The sequence below is a fragment of the Mirounga angustirostris genome, unplaced genomic scaffold (genome assembly GCF_029215605.1).
Source record: "Mirounga angustirostris isolate CCGP_5_RB_7025 unplaced genomic scaffold, mMirAng1.0.hap1 SCAF_7, whole genome shotgun sequence".
NCBI lineage: Eukaryota > Metazoa > Chordata > Mammalia > Carnivora > Phocidae > Mirounga > Mirounga angustirostris.
The window spans coordinates 19,051,693-19,073,790 of record NW_026991715.1 but is presented as its reverse complement, the minus strand read 5'-3'; the positions used below and the strand labels follow the sequence as shown (position 1 = coordinate 19,073,790).

General features: G+C 51.5%; 1 protein-coding gene across 1 annotated transcript in view; it reads right to left on the bottom strand.

The window, feature by feature from the left end:
- The window catches only part of PRDM6 (PR/SET domain 6), a 101,300-nt gene extending 82,088 nt beyond the window's left edge, over positions 1–19,212 (bottom strand). Inside the window, exons 1-3 of the mRNA XM_064595583.1 lie at positions 18,684–19,212; positions 17,596–18,190; positions 8,275–8,582 (exon numbers count right to left, since the gene is read on the bottom strand). Of these exons, the coding sequence (XP_064451653.1) occupies positions 8,275–8,582; positions 17,596–18,175 (888 nt within the window). The 5' untranslated portion in view covers positions 18,176–18,190; positions 18,684–19,212. The remainder of the gene's footprint in view (positions 1–8,274; positions 8,583–17,595; positions 18,191–18,683) is intronic.
- Between the last annotated feature and the right edge of the window lie 2,886 nt (positions 19,213–22,098).

Genomic DNA, 22,098 nt, shown 5'->3' with positions numbered 1-22,098 from the left:
CTCATTAAAAATGAAAAGAAGGGGCGCCTGGGTGGCTCAGTTGGTTAAGCGACTGCCTTCGGCTCAGGTCACGGTCCTGGAGTCCCGGGATCAAGTCCCGCATCGGGCTCCCTGCTCAGCGGGGAGTCTGCTTCTCCCTCGGACCCTCCCCCCTCTCATGTGCTCTCTCTCTCTCTCTCTCATTCTGTCTCAAATAAATAAATAAAATCTTTTAAAAAAATAAATAAATAAAATAAAAATGAAAAGAAACCCATGGCTTCTGAAGCAACAATACCCAAACACCAAGCTATAGGACTTCCTAAAACACAACGTTTACCCTTTTAAACAAAGGACTACCCTGAGATCAAATATTTTTGTATTCAAAGGAGGACAAGCTAAAAAATGTCTTTGTCTCCCTAACAGTGTTAAACGATTTTCCCAAGTGTTATTATTTTACAAGCCCCATTTTGTTTTAGAGTTCCAAAAGGGAAAAACTGTGATTAAAAACAAAATGATGATTAAAAACAAATGTCTCAAGTCAGTTATTTTGTGCTAAGCATAAACCGCATGGCCAGCTTTCATGGGACAGAGTTTTGCAGACACATTTGGCATGCCCCTCTCTGATATTTCAGGAATAAAGGCAACTCTGTGGTTTGTGGTTAGTGATTAAGCACCAAGTGGACTTGTGTGTGTTCTCGTATAGGAAAATCTGCAGCATTTTGAGCGCCTCACACTTGTAACAATATCTTTATTATGCCTTCCAGAATTAACTGACCTAAAATCCAGTGACTCTACAATATATCTATTGGATAATTAGAACTCTAAGGACCAACAGATAAAACACATTATTGACTTTCAGATCTTCAATCAAACAAATATTTACGGCTGCGATTTGCAAAAATTATCTCCTTTTAAGTTGGCATCATTTCAAAATCTGCGCTTCTGATCTGAAACACGTGGATCATCAGCACCCTCCTCCAAAACGAGAACTCACCTGTGCAAACATGGCTACAAACCTTTAAAAGAACCTGCACCTACCCTCAGAGCCTAGGTAGGTCTCCTCTGAACACCACGGAAACTTCCTAATTTTTAAGGTTCTCTGAAAGTCTGCCTGACCTTGAGACCAAACACAACAGGGGAGGGGCAGGGAGGTCCAGTGACCTGGTTTAGTGACCAGTAGCTACAGATACCAGAGACTGTGCTTGCTGTCAATGAAAGTTGCTGAAATCTGTCTATACCACACCGGAACAATCAATTTTGTAAATGATTGCAATAATCAAGGAAATTGCCTAATTTATAAATCCTTGCATACAGCATTTTAATGGATTCCTCCATTTTAATGCTGATGCCTTCAGAGCTAAATGAATTGTTGTCCAGGCTGTCATTACACAAAATGATAAAAACATTTCGGGGGGGGGGGGAGTGGGGGCGGGGGAGAGAAACCACACCTCACGGATATTCAGGCCCGCAACCCATAATCACTCATTAGTGACTTCCACGAAAAGTTTCACATTGCTCAGCCCCAAGAAGAGCTGGAGAGGGGGGCTTCCTTGCGTCCGCGCCTCGGTGGAAATCCCTGTTGGAGTTTTGGAGTTTGAACAACAGCAATTACCTTTTGGCTGAACAGGGAGGCGCCGCCTTGCGTCCCCTGGTTTTGAAAGCCCCAACCCTGTTCACAGTTTTGCTCCCTCTCCTTTCTGTCTAACGCTGGACCCTTCTTTGCCACCAAGCCTCGGAGGGGGGCAGGGGACGCCGCGACAGTCCGGCGCCTGCTAAGCACCGCTCCCCCCCCAACAGGTACCTCTCCGCGCTCCCACCTGGAAGCCCAGGCTGCACACTGAGTGCCCTACCTGAGCTCGACACCCCTAGATTGCTCTTCTCAGTTAAACCCTGGCCAACTGATTCCAGCCAATAGCGTGCTGTCACTCCTTTACTTACTGCTCAATCTCACTAACCTGACATTTATGGTGCGCTGATTGGCCTCTGTCAGTGGTGCTGGTTGTAAATTCACTTTGAAAAGCTTTGTGTTAACAGCCTTCAACCAGGCTCCAAGAAGAGGACAGCCTGACAATTGCTCGACCTCCTGCCCTTATTACAGTGAGTAAATCAGGGTTTGAGCCATTAGGCTGGAGCCTGGGGCCTACACAAAAAGGATTGACATGACAAAAGGTCAACCTCTGTCACACATGTGTAACAATTTGGATAATGGAATTCTGCAACTTATCTGAGCGAGGTGGCAAATGCTTACAACAAGGAAAAGTATATTCGGCTCCAGCTTCTCTGGCTTTTATGCTAAGTAGCTATCCCGGAGTCTGTATTTCTTGTGTAAATACACATGGAATGTCTGAACTCATGAAATCTTGGAGCCTAGAAGATTCGGAATAAAAAGAAAAAAGAAAGCGAGGAAGAGACAGAGCAAGGCAGTCCCGCAGTGGTTCTTGGCACGCATTCTTCCGATCGGCGGCACGAGGGGATCTGGATATTGTGGACCTGATTTCTCAGCTAAGGAACAGGCCCTTTTTTAATATTCCATCAAATTGGCAAAAACCCGTCATATTATACGTGATCTCTGGGTAACAAAAGAGAGTTCCTCGAATAATTCAAAGTGCTTTAAGTGACACAGTAAAATAATAAAATAAAGAGGCTCCCCTGCAGGCTCCTCGGGGCCCAAGGTTACCATAAACACATTTTCGTAGGCTCGCTGGCTACCAGGGGGGAGGGCTGAGCTTCTGATTTTAATTTCTTGACCCTATGTTTAAATCAGTGTGGGAAAAAGCGGGGGGGAATCATATGATGTCAGGGAATATGCAGTTGTGACAAGACATACTTATTTCCTTTGCATGGACAAAATGCTATCAATAAGAGAAGCGATCTGTAAACAACAGATAAAATGAACTGACTAATGAGAAAAATAGTCCTGCAGACACAGAACACATCACTCTTCATAAAGTATTTGTAACTGAAGGTCTGTCCTGTCACATGCATGCTTGGATTAAACCTCACTAGTGTGAGAATTTCCAAATGGTTGCTATCGGTGTTTTTTGTTTTGTTTTGTTTTCAAAGCAGTATCACTTTTGGACTTGGAAAACCATGGGTGGCCCTGGGCAGGGTGAGACATAAACCTGTTCACGGGCCTCTGCAAAGCCAACTTGAAGCGCTAAGTTTTGATTTTTAACACAATGCTGGAAATCATTCCAAGAGGCGGCAGATGGTTTAGCCGTTTATGTAAAACTACAAGATGTTCACACTCTATCAAGTGGGCATCTCTATCACAGACATCTTCAGACAAAATGAGGCAAAGCCGAAGAGATACACCAGTTGTTACTCTGCAAACTGAAGACATCATAGGAGCAGGACTACGGCTGATTCTTAAGGAGAAATCATTTGGAGTTCATGAAATGGACATACTCAAAACCACGCTGACAAGCAGTCTATTATATGAAATGATAAATTACTAGGAAGAACAATTTCTACTTCAATATAACTGGGAACAGCCACTTAATTCCATCCCTTTGTGCTTTGGTGAATCAGGCCCAACGAGCCGAAGTCTACAAAGCAAAACTATGGACTATGTAATTATAATACTATCACTGGAACAATTTTAAAGTGATTTCCATCAAATTTTTAAGTGATTTTAATTTCATTTTAAATGATTAATTTTAAATTTTTTCAACATCGAAATATAGATACAAATGAGTACAGTACTATACGAGGAATTAGGTGATGGTAAAAAACATACGTAATGCATTTAAAATATGAAGCCAATTCATTTCCTTCAAGTACCAATTGCCAATGATGGTTTTGAAATATAAACATTTAGCAACGTGTAATATATTTTTAATATTGGTTTCATCAATGTCTTTTGACCTAAGCTAAATGGTAATGATGAAAAATCGGCCATTTGCTTAAAAGCAAATCTCTTATTAAATCTAAAATATTATGGCATAAAATCAAACCACACACACACAAAAAAAACCCACCCCACATTATGTTATCCCCCTTGGTTTTCTGAAGAAAAATAATGAAGGTTTTCATGTAGTGTAAATGAAAACGAGACACTCAAATTTACTGAGGCAAAGACAGATTCTATGAAATTAAAGCCCTTCCTAGTACCTTGACTGTAATCCTAACAAGTCACTACATTATTTCAATTAGCAGCATAATTTTTCTAGGGTGAAAACAAGTGCGATTTATTTTGTCATTGTCACTAAAATTTCCTGTCAAATCAGACTCTGATTTGAAAGGCCTGGGTAATTCTGGCCTATCTTAAACTGTAACTTTATTTTAAACTTCCGTATTTTATATCCAATAGAATTTTTAAGTTTACACGATGTACATTCCTCAGGTCCAGTCATATTAAATTCTGATGTTAAGCAGAAAGGGGAAACCATGTGCAACTAGATTAATTTATCTCAAGGGAAAAAGGGCACATTAATAATTGAGATAATGTTTTCATAAATGTTGAAATCAAACGTGCCTTTTCACGTCTTTATTAGAAAACACATTAGAACAAAATTATCTCACTCTCATCAATAAGACCTAATTGCTGAGAAAGACTATGTTTTCTTTGCAAAACATTCAGAAAGATTTTTCTCATTATGGCCAAATAGCTAGAAATATACCATGCATCCAAGTCTTGCTGGAATAAATGTATATAAGCAAAGCGAGTGATTGTTTAATCCATCCTGTCATGTTTTTGTCTTAAGCTCTGTGAATTATTTTTTGTAAAACACATTAAAATCAGATTCTAAAAGAAACTGACCAAAAAAAAAAAAAAAAAAAAAGACGAGTGATTTGGCTTTTAGTTTGTTAATCTCCTTAAATTACAAAAAAAAAAAAATCACCTGGGCTTCTGGCTTTAAAAAAAAGAGAAAAAAGAAAAAGAAAAACTCTTAGAATTTCCCACGGATACCCCCAGAGAGCCAAAATATATTGAAGGTAATGGAATGATATTGAACTTTCTTTAAATTGCTATAGTTTTAAGAACCAGGATTAGTACAAAGAAAATATTAACTAAAAGATGACAGCACACTGACAAAACAAATAAGCTCTCCATGGCTGATCTATGTTAAATATTAAAAAGTCATTTTTCTACAAAAGAAAATAGAGCTTTTAATGATTAAACAAAAGCAGGAACTAAGGTGAATCTGATTGCTTCTGTAATAAGCCTTCATGTGTATAATAAAGCACAGCCATACTAAAAACAATGAACTGTAAACTGAAACAAAAATCCATCATCTACTTGGAAACAGTGACGGGAAAAGATTAGCAATCCATTTATTGTACTGAAATAAAGATAAGTAACCCCAGTAAGATCCATCAGGCCCTGAGTATTGAACTCTAAATATAAAGACATTTCTTCATCAGCAAGTGACTTGAAAAAACGTGAGGAAGAGAGACAATGGTAATGATTCAACCGCTTTTAAGTTTTTAAAGATCTGCTTTATGTCGACCTGATATTCTGGAAGATGTCTAAAATAATGTGTTTTTTAAATGGGTAATTATTACGTGAGTCATTAAACAATTAGTGCCAAAAGTTTCCTATAGATCTAGTGTGTATTCCAATCACGGAATCTTTCCTAATAGGAAGAATATGATGATGACAATTTTTTCACAAGAGAATTCAGGTTTGAAAGCGAAGACTAACAGTTAAGGAACAATCTGACACTTAGAATCTCCTGTTATAAAGTGAACTAAATTCTAATCGTCATGTTTCATTAAAAAAAAATCATAATGCTTAAACTTAAAAATATCATAGCTTAAGAATAATCATAATAAAAACCTGAAACCTATTAGAGTAAGTGTTTTATCTTACAAAGGGACATTGGCACTAAGTTACCTGGCCCCACTCTGTCACATTTTATAGGATCTCCCCGGAGACTGATACATTTTGCACAGCTGCAGTTTTAATATCCCTTCAATCCCCGAAATGTTTGCTTATTCTAACTATTCTTACAGATGATAAAAATAAATAGATCACGTTCTGAATTTAGAAGGAGGGATCTGGAGATCATTCAAGCAGGCATATACCCAGCAAGTCTTCTTTCTAACACAGAACCAACTCACGTACCTAAAACAACAGGTAAGATGCACTTCCTATCCACTGAGGTATCAACATCGCTCAATTCCCACGCTTCTTATTTCAACAGAATTTTAATTTAATCAAGTACAAGGAAAGGCACAAAAGGAAGGCTCCATAGTTTTCAGTATTAATATGTATCATTATAGTCTATATGTGTAGTGATCGCCGACCAACATCCCAATCATATCCAAATCCTTTAAAACAAAACAAAACAAAACAAAACAAAACAATGAACTATGGGTTTGGGGTTGTTTTTTTTTTTTTTCATGTTTATGGCTTTGTCCCCTGGCACTCTAAAAATAGATGAACTCCAAACCTGTGGCATCAGAGGGTAAGAGGACAGTGTTCAATTTTAACATTTGCAGATGGAGCAAATCTGTACCATTGAACGACTGCTTTACCATCTCCTCCGAAAAGTCCTGGCAGACCTTTAACTGCAGTGTATTAGAGTTCCTAATAACACTACTGGAACATGAGAAGTGCCTGGAAGTGTTTTATAAACTTTAAACCACACTGGAGGTTACAACTAATTAGTCAGAAACAAAAACCAACTGGGAAATATTTCAAAACCAGATGCTTTGATTATTTCCCACTTGTCAGTTTTTCCAATCCAAAAAGCTCTAACTTCTAACCTGGCTCTATGTACGGAGCCATTTTCTCCTGTCTTGTTTTCCTATAAAAAATTCTGTTTAAGAAAAAAAGGTGACATAAATACACTCAACGTTTTCTTCCTCGCTCGAGAATCCTATCCTGAATGATTAAAAATGTGTCACTACTTTTCCAATTTAGGAGCGAAATGGAACCTGGGAGCCTGGGCACAGTGCCCCAGCAGATAACTGTGGGGTGCGTAGCCCATGGCTGCCATGTGGCCATCTTGGGCTCGAGGGCTGTAAGCTCATTCGCTTAGCTCCTCCCCCATCAAAGGAGGTTTTATGGGCAGAGGCCCCAGCGCCCCATGCCAACCCTCATGGAACGCTGTGGAGACCAGGTTTGTTTTTCACACTATGTCTCCAGGGCCTAAGACAGTGCTGGCCAGAGTGCTCAGCAAAAATCTGAGTGGATTACTGAGTCCCACGAGTTTTAGTTAGTGGCTAGGAGGCAGCTCACGGCGCGCACGCCCATCCTGACAGGCCACGGAACCAAGTGTATGCGACAAGGTACTGTAGGAACGACCCATTAGTGGAGCCTTAAGGTCCATGCCAACTTGGCTGCTGGCTCTTCAGAGACCTTCTTTTCTGGCTACTTCCACTCCATTGTATTGCCTGGCCTCAGTGAGATTTATATATGGCCCTAAGGGTAAGACTTCTACCACCTTGTATTTCAGAAATCACTCCAAGGGTGAGAGGTGCCTAAAGCTGGTGGGGGGGGGTGGATTACCTATGGCTAAGAATCTGCCTCTTCAGAACTGGATCTCAATCATCAACCATAAAGCTTTGGGAGAAATCTCAGATTAATATTTTTCAAATACATGGCTTATTTTTAAATCACTGCATGAGGTAAGATTGTACCACTAAAGTAATATCATTGACTGGGTGATATCAAAGTGCTCCGAGTTTTCCTATGTTTTGATTTTCTGTCTTGGGGAAGACTGCATGATTGTACTTTGTCAGAGAAGAAGCAGAATTTGTGATTTTTGATTCACGATGTAATCTGCTTACTTGGGACACTTTGAAAGTTAAGAAACATGCCCCAGTCTCTCAAGTTCAGCGTTAAGAAAATTGTTTTCATCTGAGAAAAGGGGCCTGACTCTCTTCCTCCAGTTTACGCTTATGTTCCTTCTTGCCCAGTGCCCAAAACCATCCTGGAAGAGCTCAGAATGGGACACAAAATTCATCTAGCTTACACCCCAATGCCCCGGCCTCCTCGGCTCTATCACCTCGGCTGGCTTTTCTTTCTTCAAGACCCAGGGAGACCAACAGTCAAATCCATCCCGGCTGGAACAGAGGCTTGCTAAGGGCATCCCATCTTCAGAAACCTGTAGGGCCTGTCTGCCCAGCTGGGTTGCTGCTGGGCCCCGCCAAAGCCTGCACCTCTTTACTGCAGGTGCTGCAGACACCTGGCATTTGCATGACCAGAGAAATCTCTCCTCCACTCCCCTCCGGAGAACAAGGGAGCCTCTCCCCAGAGCTGACCCCCCACCCCACCAAGGGCCAGGCTCTTTGCCGGCCAAAGCTCCAAATGGTTGGCAAGGTGCTGGGCCGCGAGGGACTTACCTCCCAGAGATGCTGCGTGTTCCTCACGGCGCCGGCCTGCACCTTCTCCGGGGGCAGGAGGACGCCCTGGAAGGGCCCGATCCAGGTGCCCTGCTGGATCCTCTGCGCCGCACAGATGCCATAGGCCAGGCCGGGCACAGTGCTGGTGCACAGGCACACCTCCCGCGGCAGGTCCCGGAGCCACTCGGGCAGCTCGGGCGGGGGCGCGGCGGCCGCGGTGCTGCTGGTGCCCACGAGCCGGCGCAGTGAGTGCAGGGGCCCGTGCATGGGACACTCGCCGTTGCGGTTGTCCGCGCACATGTCGCAACCTGCCGGAGACAGGCGGGAGGGAGGGAAGGAAGGAAGACGGTTAACGTGCCGCCCAGGGCGGCCCATCCTCGGTACGGAAAAGCCCCGAGACAACCCCGTCCCCTCCCGCGTAAGCCACCTGCCGGGGAGGGGACACCTTCAGGCCACCGAGGCCACTGGGAATAGCGGGGAGAGGCAAATCTGCGCCTCTCCCTTGGAAATCGCCGCACCCAAATCGGCCCAGAAGGGTCGAGCCCCGGGCGCCCCACAAGCCTGGCGCGCTGGGGGTGGCCGGCGTGGCTGTCTCTGAAGAAGCCCCGCCTGGCTTCCACTCCTCGAGGTGTGCGTCTCTCTCTCCCTCTTCCCTTCTTTCTCTAGTTCCCTCTGCCACTCTCCCCTGTTCCCAGGAGTCCTCAGCTACCAGCTGTTTGCAGGTGTGTTGTTCACTGTGCCGGGAAAAGAGGCCCCAGCTCTTGCTCCACCTGCTGTCTCAAGAGATTCTACTTTGGTCGCCTGGGTATACTTGGTTTACCTGTTTCTGCAATTCTAGAAGATCCTTCAAAAATCACCGGGGCAGGCGGGCGACCCGTCCAGCACAGAGAGCCCTCCCTACCCGCAGGGACGGACCCACCGACCCCCGATGCCCAGACCAGAGCGCGGCGCCGGCCTTGCCCCCCTGCCCCCCCACCCCGTGGCACCGGAACCCCAGACACCGGCCTCTGAGGGCGCCCTGGTGCTGGGGTCCCTGACGGCGCCTGCTCTGGCCACTCCAGCCAGAGGGGTTCAGGTGGAGAAAGGGGGACTGTTCTGGCAGGTGTGGAGTGCCTGTGCTGGACTGCAAGCTCTTCCCAGAAGCCGAAAGGGAATAAATCGCCAATTTAAGGATGGGGTAATGCTTCAGTGGAGAGGCCCCAACTCCTGCCCAGACGGTGATCCCCAAGATTGCATGCGATTCTCGGAGAAGTGTCTCGAACAAGGCTCCCGCTCCGACGTTCCCCAGAGCAGCCCGCAGCGCAAGGGGATCCTCACCCTCCCTCTGGGTCGGGTGGCTGTGGACGACCCGGGTCCCTCGCCTCGAACTGGATGGGAAAAGGCCAGGCGGCCGCGGGAAGCAGGGTCTGCGGCGACCGCGCTGTCGGATCGCAGCGCCCTCCGGGTTATTAATGGGCCTGGCGGAGCCGCGGTGTCTGCGCCCCAGCCCTGCCGACCTGCCTCAGGGAGGCAGCCTCGGCGCCCGCCCGCCCGCACAACCCGGCTTCCCCGGCCCAGCCTCCCAGGGGAGCCGCAGCAGACGCTCCCCACGCCAACGCAATGGAGCCCTGTGGCACCGAGTGTGACGGCAGGCAGCTACGGACGGACGGACGGCAGGAGCTGGGGTACCGGTGGATGCGCCAGCGCTGGGCAGCCCTCGGACCCTCCTAGCACCTGCGCCTGGCTTTGGTTGCTGCCAGGCCTGGGGGCTCACTCTAAGGGTGCCCCATCCTTGCTAAGACAGAGGAAAGTCCAGGTAACTTTTGGCAAAGGGAGTCACCGAGGAATCTTCAAGGAAGGAACTCCTAAGGGCAACCCAGCCCTGGTGGGGGAACCATGGTTTCACCATTTGTTTCATCCTAGCTCAGTGGAGGAGGGCTCCAGCTGGCCGTGCCTTCCCCTCAGTCTGCTACTCCCCGCACTCCTCCCAAGAGAGCCCAGGAAATGACAGGACCCTCTGACTGCAGCTTCTTGGAGGGGTCCCCAGGCCCCCCTAGTTAAAAGCGACAACCTGTTTCTACAGGTGGGGAAGTGCCCAAGTCTCTGGACCTCCATCACACAAAAAAAGCCCTCTCTCCCAGTAACACCAACTAATGTAAATACTGTGTCAGGCTCTGCTTTTGACTGTAGGGCCTAGATGGAAAGTATTCCTACCCTTACCGTATGTCACCCCTTCTGGATCCGCTTCACACATCCTCTCAAGCTTCTGACTGTGAAAATGACAAGTTCAAGACAAAGGGGGAAGGGAAAGAAAGATGATAGAAACTCACAGTCACCCAGTGCCTCCACTGTTCCAGACACCTCTCCTGAATCAAATAATCACCACATCATGATCCCCATTTTGCAGATGAGGCAATTTGAGGCTTCACGGGCAATGTAACTAGCCCAAGGATCAGAAACTATAAAGTGGTAGAGAAAGATTCACAGTCAGGTTTGCCTGACTTCAAAGCCTCCAAATCTAAAGATCTAGGGAGACTAATGAAAGCTGGGAGAGTTTTATACCCACACTCATAATCAACAGCATTGCAGTATTTCACTGAAAGCACTATTCAGGGGCCACAAAAATTGCTCTAGCGTCAGTGAATTACAGAGCTTCCTGTATCTCTCCCCCATAATCTTGAGTTTGGGGCCGTTAAATGTATTGGAAAGTGAACAGATGATGTCCGTAATTCTGAATGTTAGCGTCTGACCTCAGAGATGACCTTTCAGGGCACCTTAGCAAAAACAGCTTAAAACAAACGACAGTAAGCAAAGGCAATATGCCCTGTAAAAATAAAAATCACATCACTCCAAGGAGCTGCTTAACCCACTTTCCCTTTCTGGTTGGCTCCACGAGGCCTAGGGCAAGAAGCAAGAGCCTTGGGTATTCACTCCCTACCCGTCCACACCAGAGATCCTGTCAACTTGCCACATCTCCACACCATGTACTATCAGCCCAACTACATCAGTAATAAAATAAGGAGGAAAAGTACCAACTCCAGCCACCGCCCCCACCCCCCCCCAGACAGCAAACCATATTTGTTCGCTGGATGAAACTATGGCTAGCACTTTCTCTAAGAAGTCCTCTAAAACTCTCCCCTGCCTGCTAAGTTTCAGTTGTCTCCAGCAGTGTTGAAAAACTGAATAGTGGCATTTTGCCGAAGAAAAAGCTGAATTTCTCCCACAATGTAGAAGAGTACCTGTGCCTGGTACAGGTACTCTTTAATTACATGAGTCTTAACTGATAAACCACCTCGTGCCTCCAGCAAAATATTCTGCTGGAGAAGTTGACCAATTACATCCAAATCCATGTTCTATCTTGATGTTTTTTAACACATGAAACCTCTGCCATTGAAAATAACTGGCCTCTGACTGTATGTCTCAGGGTCCCAGAGGAGCTTGAAGATGCTTATAACAAATAAGTTATTACTTAGGGGTTGAGAGAAGTGGCACAGTTAGACAAACATCCTAACAGAGTGTTTTCTAGAGAGGGGCCATAAACACCTCCAAGAGAAGGTCCAAGGGAGCAGCTGGCTAGATGCCCGAACTGCACCCCTCCAAAATGTATTTAACACAAAAATTACATACAGCATTCCATGCCAAGCAGTACATAACACAAGTCTATTTGTATGCATAAAGAGTAAGCAAATAAATATTCTTAGGTTATCCTAAAATCCGGGTAATTTTCTCTAAATCCATGATTACTATTTGTAAAGTGTTTTCTGTATCTGTGAGAAATATCATCAGATTCTCCAAGTCAGATACTCTGGAATGCCATTTTAGCATGAGGCAGTATGAGAGATCCTGGTCCCTCCTCTATCCTGAGTAGATCTGTCCGTGCTCCCGTTTATGCGTCCCTGACTAAGAGAAGGAGGTATCACTAGGTTACAGACTTATTCACCTACTGACTTCCGAAGGCCAGGCCAAGTGTAACGAAGAGCAGATTTTCACTCTTCGTGTCATATCCTTGTGTGCTGATTGAATATTTTTCCAAGTACATGCGCTACGTTTGCAATTGAAAACGGACCTATTTGAAGGTAAAGGGGGGCAAAGCAGGCCATGGTTTTCTTTTCTGGTGTTGCATTTCGCCTTCTAGGAAAGGTGAAATTTAAAACGTTTCAGGCCTTTTTTGCTGTCTGGGGAGGCTGACGGACGCGTGTGGCCCCCGGCGGAGCCAGGGCCCGCGGGAAGCCCCCCAGCACACTAGGCCTGGGCTCCCCGACGCCTCGCGGCCTCCTCCGCCCGCCCTCACTCATCCTCTGGAAGGGAACCCGAGGAGCAGCTGAGAAGCCCGCCTCTCCGCCGGGGCGGCAGTAACAGCTAAGCTATAAATCCTCCCCGACCGCCAGGAGGTCGCGGCCCCCAGTCCCGCAGGCCGAGCCCGGCGGGGCGGGCGCCCATCGATCCCGGCCGGCGAGGCGCCCCGGGAGTGCCGCCTGCTGGCAACGGCGTGCGCGTTCCGGGCGCGGGGTCGCCGGGGTCCCGAGACGGGGTCGGGGTGGGGGGAGCAGGCAGAGCGCCGCGGCCCGAGCCTCCCACACCGGGGTGCACGCCTCCCGGCCTCCAGCCGACACTCAGCCCTCGCGAGCCAGCCGCTAGACGGCACGGGGCGGACCGCCAGGCCCAGGCCCGGGCCCACCGGAGGCCCCGCACCCAAGTCCCCGCCTGCCGGCCGAGGGCTCCCCAAAAGTGGCCGCGCCACCGCCCCTACCGCTGCACGGCCTCCCCCCCCCCGCCCCCCCCCCCCCCCCCCCCGCCGCCGGGGTCTTTCAGGCTCCCCGGAGAGGCCCCGGAGGCACGTCCAGAAGGCGAGGAAGGCTGGCCCGGCCACCGGGAAGGGGAGCCGACCGTGGGCGCGCGGAACCTTCTGGAGGACGCGCTCTTAGGGGAGTTCAAAGCTCCCTGCGAATCGCACACGCGCTGGGCTTCCCCCGCTCCTCCCGGCTGCCGGCTTGGCCCAGGGACCAGGAGCGGGAGACAAAAGGGGAGGGAAAGAAGGGGGGGGGCGCAATGTGGATTTTATTTGTCTTCCGATGACTGTATTAATAAATTAAATGGGAGCGCCAGGGTGTGCGGGCGAGAGAATATTGCGCCGAGATCAACCTGGCCGGCCCCTGCCCCTGCGAGGCCGCCATATACAATGCGGAGATGATGAATAGGGGGGCGAGGAGATCGAAGCGGGCCTGGGCTGGCTCCACTCTCTCATACAAAACTATAGGGCAATTAATTGTGGCTTGTCCCCTCATCCTTCATCTCCTGGTGGCACATATCGATGGAGATTACTGCTGATGGACCATTTTATCACCTTAAATAAACAGTCGCCACCTCTTCTAACCTCAATCTAATATATGGCTCTATGTTCAGTTTCAGGGCGCTAGATAACGAATGATGTAAAATAGCTAAATCATGTGTGTTACGGGATGGGGCTGGGCCTGCACACACAAAGAGAGAAAAGAGAAAAAGAAAAATAGAACAACACAAAAGCCCACACACTGACTCCGAGAGCCTCCCTCCCACCAGGGACCAGGTCTGAAATCTAAGTCGCTGGCGGCTGACAGCGGGGACGCTGGGCGGGAGCAGCGGAGCCTGGGCCTTGGTGGCAGGAAGACCCCACTGCCGGGTTACTGGGCTCGGGAGCTCCCCCAAACAGGACGTGCGTTTCCCAACGGGGTGGGAAGAGATTGGGGAAGGTCAGAAAACACTCACCCTCTTTTTAGCGCTCGCTCTAACTGCTCAACTGGACAAACCCCAGATCTCCTGCTCTCCCACAGTCCTTCTCCCCAGTCTTCAAAAGGGTGGCGCTACCAAAAGAAAAGCCCCGCGCCCTACTCCCACACCTGAGCACCTGCCAGTGCTGTTCCCAGCACTGTTCCTTGCACGGCAGGGTTCCCCCAAAATGGAAGGAGGCAGAGACCTCCCGCAGGGGAAGTTGCAAAGCGTCCGGATTCCACGTGGAGAGACCCCCCCCCCCCCACGAGGACTTAGCTGCCAACCCCCTCCCAGATGTGCAAAACGAACACCTTCCCTGAAAGGTCTTAAAAGGTAATCCAGCCGGCCCCGAGACACTGCCTGGTATCATTCGTACAAACACCAGGGGCGCCCTGTGGCCGCCTTTCGCTACCTTCCAAGAAGAGTGACAGGGTCTCAAGCAAGGCACCAGCTCCCAGAGGCCGAGAAGAGGCCACCGCGGAGGAGCCTGACGTAATCTATGGCTTCAGGCAACCAGCAGCAAATGCGTGCGGGCAGTAATACAAGACGCGGAAGAAAAGCCCCATCCTCCGTTTCTGTTACAAACCTCCCACCGGTGTTAGGGAGGTGAGAAGAGGCAAATAAGCATTCAGAGAGTCAGAGGAAAGTGTACTTCAATGGTGGAAGAAATTAACCCACACAGATAAGAGAAATATATTGGAAGGGTCACCCTGCCCTGCTTATACAGCGTTTGCTGTTTTTAAGTCTTCTAGGTGTGAAAGAAAGCTACAGGACCCTCCGCTAGGCCTTCAGTGTGGCCTTTGCCAAAGGGTGCCGAAAAAGTTTCAAGGTGAAGCGAGTGTTAATGATTCACACGTGTTATTGGGTTGTTGCTCCCAAGCAAAGAGGGACTCTTCTAAAGGGAAGACAAGTAAGGGGATCCCTTTCTTTGCCTTGTAAGAGAAAGAGAAAATGACTCAACACCCTTTTAAATACAAAGTAATAAAATGAAGCAATGCTGAGTGGTCACTTCACAGAATGCTTTTACAGGGAGGTGGCAAGAATCTAAAAGGAAAAAGTAGGAAAATGTGTACGGGGGTGGGGGGAGGATTAATAGATGCTCCCTTCTGGGCAGCCTCCCACCCCACCCCACGTCACCCCTACTGGCAGACAACCTGGGAATGGGGAGCAGCTCTGGTGTCCACCACCTTTCAAGTAACAGACCGACTTCCCCCACCAAGGGGGGACCAAAAGTTTCCCACCCTTTGCATTTGTTTTGTTTTGACCCCCTCGTTAGATTAAACCCAATCACATCTCACTCCATCGTTGCAAAACACATCCCAAGGTTTCCAATGAGTGTGTGCTCTGGCCCAGAGAAGTTTCTGGAAGGATGGCAGGCCCGGCTGGCCAGCATTACACAAAGCTACCTCAGCTTTCCATTTTCTTTCTCAAAGGCCCTTTAATTAGGCAACGACGTGAAGTGCAACCTCTAATAAGACAATCTGCCTTTCTTTGCCTTCTGTGGTTTCCCCTGCACTTTGCACAGGGAAGCAGTCCAGTTGACTCAAAAGGAGATACCAGAAGATTAACACAATGGGAATAATTTAAATAAATCATAATTCATTTCCTCCGGCCAGAGGAAAATGTTACCTGGATGATAAACTGGCTCGAGAGCCACATATTAATTAGCAATCTATCCCAATTCTTTCTCAGATTAATCTAGGTTTTCCTCTGGTGAAAATGCACTGAACCTCAAGATTGCATTGTGAACAATACAGGAGCTCAGGCCACAGCCAGGGCTTTGGGGTGCTGCTGCTGGCAACTTTTCCAACACTCATTTAATTCAGAAGAGAAACTGCAAGTTTGATGAGGCACTCTCAGCCCACAACGACTATATATCACTTAGCAGTGAGAACTGTCTTTTCCAAAGCATTTCTTGCCTTTTTAATTCACATTTTTTAAAGAACTGTTTTGAAAACAACACATGCAAGAAATTCAGGAGGAAGAGAAGTATTTTTTTTAAAAATCCATTAGGACAATATAATTTTATCAAATTTTCTAAAACTCCAAAATACAAGCCTCTTCTTAACAGCAGGGCAAATTCGAGGTGAAACCCTCATTTTAAACCAGTACTTTACCCTCAAATTCTGGAGAGGAAAAAAGTAAATACAACTGCTCTTTTTTTGTTAGTAATAATTATCTCCATCAGAAAAATGATCCCCATCCCTTACGAAAAGACTGAAATACCGCCATCATTAGGCTTGTGTCAAAGTAATGACACTGGGAGTCCTTTAGCTAAAACCTGTAGTTATTTTGCTTTTACAACGAATTAAGAAGTTCATGGAGCGGTAGACATTCTGCAAGAAGGGGCTTATTCAAAATAGAATGATTATACATGTTTATCATCAACTTTGACTCCTGCAGAAACTAAACGAAGGAATGAGACGAAAAGAGCCAAGTGAGCGCTGATCTTTCAGATCCTCTATTGCTTTCAACCTGACTCTCTTCACCTTTAATATTCTCTCCAGAGATCTCTGGAAGTATATGGAGCACTTACACCAATGCCTTAGGTGTAAACATATCATAACTTCTGATACTACCCAAAAGAACTGGGTACACAGCAATACACTTTCTTGGTCTTCATTTAGCCTTTTGTTGCAAGACCTCAAAACGAAGCTTGTACTTGTGAGAAGCGTTTGAAACTCTGAATAGAGGAATCGAAGCTAGAAGAGACCTTCTAGCTCTAAGTAGGCATTTGCCTAATTTTTAAATTAGGTATTTGCCATTTACTCGGCAACAAGGAGAGTACCCTGCTAATACTTAAAAAACTACTGTCACAATCATTAAAAAACAAATAAGTAAAGCAACAAGCGTGCCTACGGTAGGACTGCGAACGTTTTACTCGATCAAGGGTGCACGGAGAACGCGGGATCCGCAGGGAACGACCCTACCCTGCAGTGGGAAACGTTTTCTCATTAAGCAGTTGGCAATTTTCCTTTTCCTCCTTTTCTAAATAAATAGAAGACCTAAGAATAACGCCTGCCTGCAGGGAGAGACAGACCCAGTGTCATCCAAAATTCCTACTCCAGCGAGGCCCGGCCAGCCCGCAGCTCTCGGCCGGTCCCGACAACCGCGCGGCCCGAAAAGGAGCCTATGTAGTTAACTCCAGAGATCAGGTAGGGAGAAGGAGACACAAGCCCTGGAACTCACGCTCCCCAGAAACGCTGAGGGTCCCTCCCGAGTCCACTGAGGCCAGGCCAAGCCCCCAGCGTGCGCGGCTAGTACCCGCCCGGCCTCGGGGCGCAGTCGCGCGGGAGGGCGGAGATCTGTGTGCCCGGTCCTCGAGCAGCGCGGTTCTAAACACTCCGGGCTGCGAAGCAGGGACCGAGGGGAGTAGAAAAAGGAAACCGTGAGGTGCCACCCGGCCTCCCCTCCGTTCTCTCGCCTTCTCTAGCGTTGGCAAAATTGTGCCACAATGGTCGGGGAGGTGCGGAGCCGCGGCCTGGACCAGCCCATCACCCGGAGTCCCGCTCACCCGCCCCGCTTGCCGGCTGGGCGCCCGCGCTCGACGGCGCCAGCGCCCCTGGAGAGCGCGCGCGGGCCGCGGCTACGTACGGTTGTTGGGGTCGCTGGTGTGCTGGTTGAGCGGGATGATCTCCATGCGCTGCTGGCCGTACAGGTAATAGTCCAGCTCCTCCGCGCTGCAGCGGAAGCGCGGGCCGCCCCGCACGTCCCCGCCGCTGCCGCCGCACTTGGAAGGCCCCGGGCCCGACGCGGCGCCGAGGCACAGGTCCTTGGGAGGCAGCGGCTCCGCGGCGACGGCCAGAGGCGCGAACACCGGCAGCTGCGCCACGGGCAGGGCCGAGAGACCCGCCAGCGCGGCGGCGGCGGCGGCCGCGGCGGCGCAGGAGGAGGCAGAGGAGGCCGAGGTGGAGGAGGACGCCGGCGTGGAGGAGGCGGAGGAGAGCGAGGCGGGCCGCGGGCGCAAGCTGTCCGGCGGAGGCTCTGCGCGCTGCGGCGGCGGCGGCGGCGGCGGCGGCTGGAGAGGCTGCGGCGCGCCCAGGGGACCCGCGGCGCCGCCGCCCTTGAGCGGGCCGCCGCTGCCGCCGTGCGGGAAGAGTTGCTGCCAGTGCTGCAGATAGGCTGGGTCCACTTTGAGGAAGGCCGAGCCGCCGGGCTCTCCGGGCTTCAGCATGTCCGACCTCTCAAGCTGGGGGCAGAGGGCAGAGAGGAGGGGGCGCGTGAGCCGGGCCCCAGGGCCGGGTGCGAGAGGGGCGGGGAGGCTGGCCGCCCCGACCCCGGAGCCAGAGCTGAGCCCCGGGCTCCGCCTGTGGCAGCCCGGTGCCGCGGCTCCCTCTTTCCAACTCCGCTGGGGCGCAAAGTTTACTCTGAAGCCGCGGCGCCGCGCGAAGGGAGCTCTGTGCACCCCGCTTTGCCTCCAGCCCGGGGCGCCCCAGCTCCCGCCCCGCACAGTCGAAGCCCGGCGCGAGGGCGCCCGCCCGCAGAACTCGGCGGCAGGAGGCAGCCCCCGCCCTCAGCCGGAGCCCGGAGCCGACCCGAGCCGGAGTGGCGCAGCGCCCGAGCCGCGCTGGCCTCCGGCGCCAGGAGGCGGGACAGTCTCGGCCCCCCGCCCCCAGCCCGGGACCTCCAGCCTCCCGTCCCCGGGGCCCCGGACCCCCAGCCCTAGACGAGCCTCGCCCTACCTGGAAACTCAGAGCCGCCGGCGGGTGCGTGCGTGCGTGCGTGCGTGTCGGTGAGCGTGCGGGAGAGTGTGCGTCCCGGGTGCGCTACATGCCCCTGCGCGGCGGGGGGGGAAAGCCCTAGAGGTGGTCGGGCCGCCCGGAACCCTCGGGGCCGCGAGCGCTGGGCGCCGAGGCCGGCGGAGCGCGCTAGAGCAGTCCGGCCGAGCGCGCGGGAGCGCGGGCCGGCCCGGGCGCGGATCGGAGCCGCGGTGGGTTGCTGCGCTCGGCCGCCGCCGCGTCCCGCTTCCTCAGCTCCACGCTCTGGCAGCCTCCCGGCTGGACACGTGGGTTTTACGACAGCACAAAATACAAGTGTGTGTGCGTGTGTGTGTGTGAGAGAGAGAGAGAGACACAGAGACAGAGGGAGAGAGGGAAAAAGGGAGGGAAGGGAGGAGAAGGGCGAGAGACAGAAAGAGAGAGGAAGAGGGGGAGAGAGAGAGAGAGGTGGGGAGTGGGGGGAGGCGGGAGGCAGGCCAGAAGAACGAAGGGGAGGGGAGAGGGGAAGAAGGAAGTTCTAACTCGGCTGGGTCCACACCCGGCTGGTGCGCCTCGCCCGCACAGATACTTCCTCGGCCCTCCCCCCCCACCCCGCCCCCCGCCCGTTTTTGGCGTGACGTCTCCCGCTCGCCTGTTGTCTCTTTCTGCCCATGATAAGTCTTTTCTAGGTGCCAGCTCACGGCCCTGATCCTGAAAGCGGTGGAAACGCGGAAACCGGAATGCATCTCCGCACGCGCTCGGGGGCCCGCATCGGAGCCGGCGCGCCCAACCGGCCAGCGGACCAAGTCCCAGTACCGGGTTTGCGCTTTTGCCCGGCTCAGTTTTTTCCGGGAGTACTGCTGGGTGCCAGAGTCCGCTAGCCCGCCACGCAGCTTCCCACAGCAATCCTGGCGTGGGGAGGCGGGCGCGGGGCGGGTTGCGCACGGGGAGGAAAGCCTCAGTCTGCAGCGGAGGAGGCAGGCTTTGGTGAGCTGCGAGGCGTGAGACCGAGGGTCTCTAAAGGGCGCCCAGTCCCGGCGGGACTCAAGTCTGGCCGCGGAGCTGGGGAGGCGGCCGCAGCGGAGTCTCACGCGGCCGAGCGCTAAGCCCACCCACTCTGGAGTTGTCTCCCTGGGGGCCTCGCTCCTTCTCCTTGTGGGCACCGGAGGCAAGTATCCCGAGCTCTGTAACGCTGTGTGAAACTGCTCCCGAACGCTGGCGAAGCTTGTGTGCCTTGGACTGCGAGGGGCTGCCCCGGGGGGTCGTGTAGGAGGCTCTTGCCCCAAGCCAGGCGTCCGAGGTGCAGGCTGCGAGAGCAGCCCCACCTCCACCTTGCCCGCTCCAGGTGCCTTGGGCCGCGCGGCTGCCCTTCCCTGCGCGGTCTCACATCCACGCATTGGGCCCCGGCCCCCAGCTCCTCCAAGACACTGGCCGAGCTCGGTGGGGGTGCGGCACGGACCGGGGGTGTGAAATTGCCCGGCTCAGGCGCTTTCCCAACGCCGGAGTTCTGTCCACACTCAGAAGAAATGACGTTGGTCTTTCCCCGAACAAGCCAACTTATTTAGCACCCGCCACTCCGAACAATTGATAGCCACTCTCTCCTGATTTCTGCTTGTTTCTTTTTGTCTTCCCACCGCTCGTTTCGTCTGAGCCTGGGAACCGCGCTGTTTAGACTTTGTCCGGGTCTCACGCAGGATTGCCTCGACGCTGGTTGGAAAAGAGTTGGACCGACAATGTTTTGACTGGCGTCGTTGTGACAAGGTCATCCGTCATTCTTGGATAGATTGATAGTACCCAAGTTTAAGGCCAACACCACGAGGGAAAACCCACGTGTTGTGGGCCCCGAGGCTAACCGAGCAGTCTGCGCGGGCTTTGAACAATTCCATCGGCAGGAGAGTAGGAAGTTCCAGGCCCGTTTCAGTTAATTTGCTGGAAGAACTGCCGAAGAGGCGCGGTCGGGCCTCGGCAGAAGGGGCAAGCTCTCTTTCTCACACTCTCCTGGTTCCTTGCTGGTTCTCTGGGAGAGACTGGGAGCACGAGGGGAGGGAGCCCGGACGCTGCGGGCAGCGTCCCCACCGCCTTCTTGTTTAGGGCCAAGCCGGCTGCGCACGAGCCTTTGGTCCCCGGGACTGGCCTTCTCAGAGGACTCCTCCCCGTACCGCCCCCCCAAACACACTCGAAAATCTCGAGATTTTCAGACGCTGGTTGCAGCAACTGCTCCCAAGGCCTCCTGGCGCCCGCACCCTGGGAAGCCGGGGATTTGCCTTCCCAGTAAGATTAGCTGATCTGTCCGTGAGAGCTTCGGATTGGCCAGGCGCGGCTAGGCGCCTCCACTACGTTTATTCCGCCCAGCAGCCCTGCGGAGAAAGCATTATCATTAACCCCACGTTACAGATGGGGACACTGAGGCTCAGAAAATAGGTTGCCTAAGGTCACGCCGTTGTTGAGTGCTAGAAACCCAGGCAAGGAGGCGCCACGTGTACTCTCCTGCCCACCCTAGTCCAACCTCTCCCCTCACCTTCCAGACTGATGCCAGAAGGGTGTCGGGGTTCCTGGAGGGAGATTTGGCTCCCCTTGCCGTGGGGGGTCATGGGGGAGAAGCAGAGACTGCAGCGGAGCCTCAGTCCGTCACTATGCCAGAGTGTGGTGTCCCTGACTCATCAGGTTCGAGCCCCTTCCTCCCCTCCTCCCCCCACAGCGGCCCCGGGCGGACACGGCTCTCTGGGCTACCGGACCCTAGGGTCCAAAGGCCTTAGAGAACTTGCGTGAAGGAGGTGGTTAAAAGAGCCGGCGCTCAGAAGGCCCCGGAGTGCAGGAGCGCAAGACCAGGTCTGGCGGGGAGTGCGGCGGGAGTCCGAGCGTTCGCCAGCGCCTCCCCGGGGGGCCCACGACGCTGGGCCGGAGGGGCTGGGCTGGGGCCGAGGTCCGCGTGGTCCCGCCACCCGCGGCCCCCGGGGCGCTCAGTGCCGGCGGAGGCCGCCGCCCACCCACCCAGCTGACCCCGGGCCCCGCGGGGCTCGCCGCCTCCCGGGCGCGTCTCGTCTCCGGGGTCTTAGAAAGCGAGCCCACCGGCACCCCTCAAACCCGCTCCCCTCCTCTTCATTATTTAGAAGAAGACCGCGGAAACAAATCACTTGCACCACTTAGGAAGCGATCAAACCTTTATAAAAATCCATCGCTCCCAAATCGATGGGCGAATATTTGCTGGGAATTTGTTCCAGAGGAATAAATAAGGAGGGTGAGTGTATTAAATGCAAACGGGGGGACACGGTGGTGTTTTTCTTCATTGATTAATGACCTCTAAAATAAAACAAGTGGGAAGAGGAGCCGGGATCGATAAATTAACTACCCAAATTCATCATTTTCTCGAGCAATTTTTTTTTCCCTGAAAATTATCCTT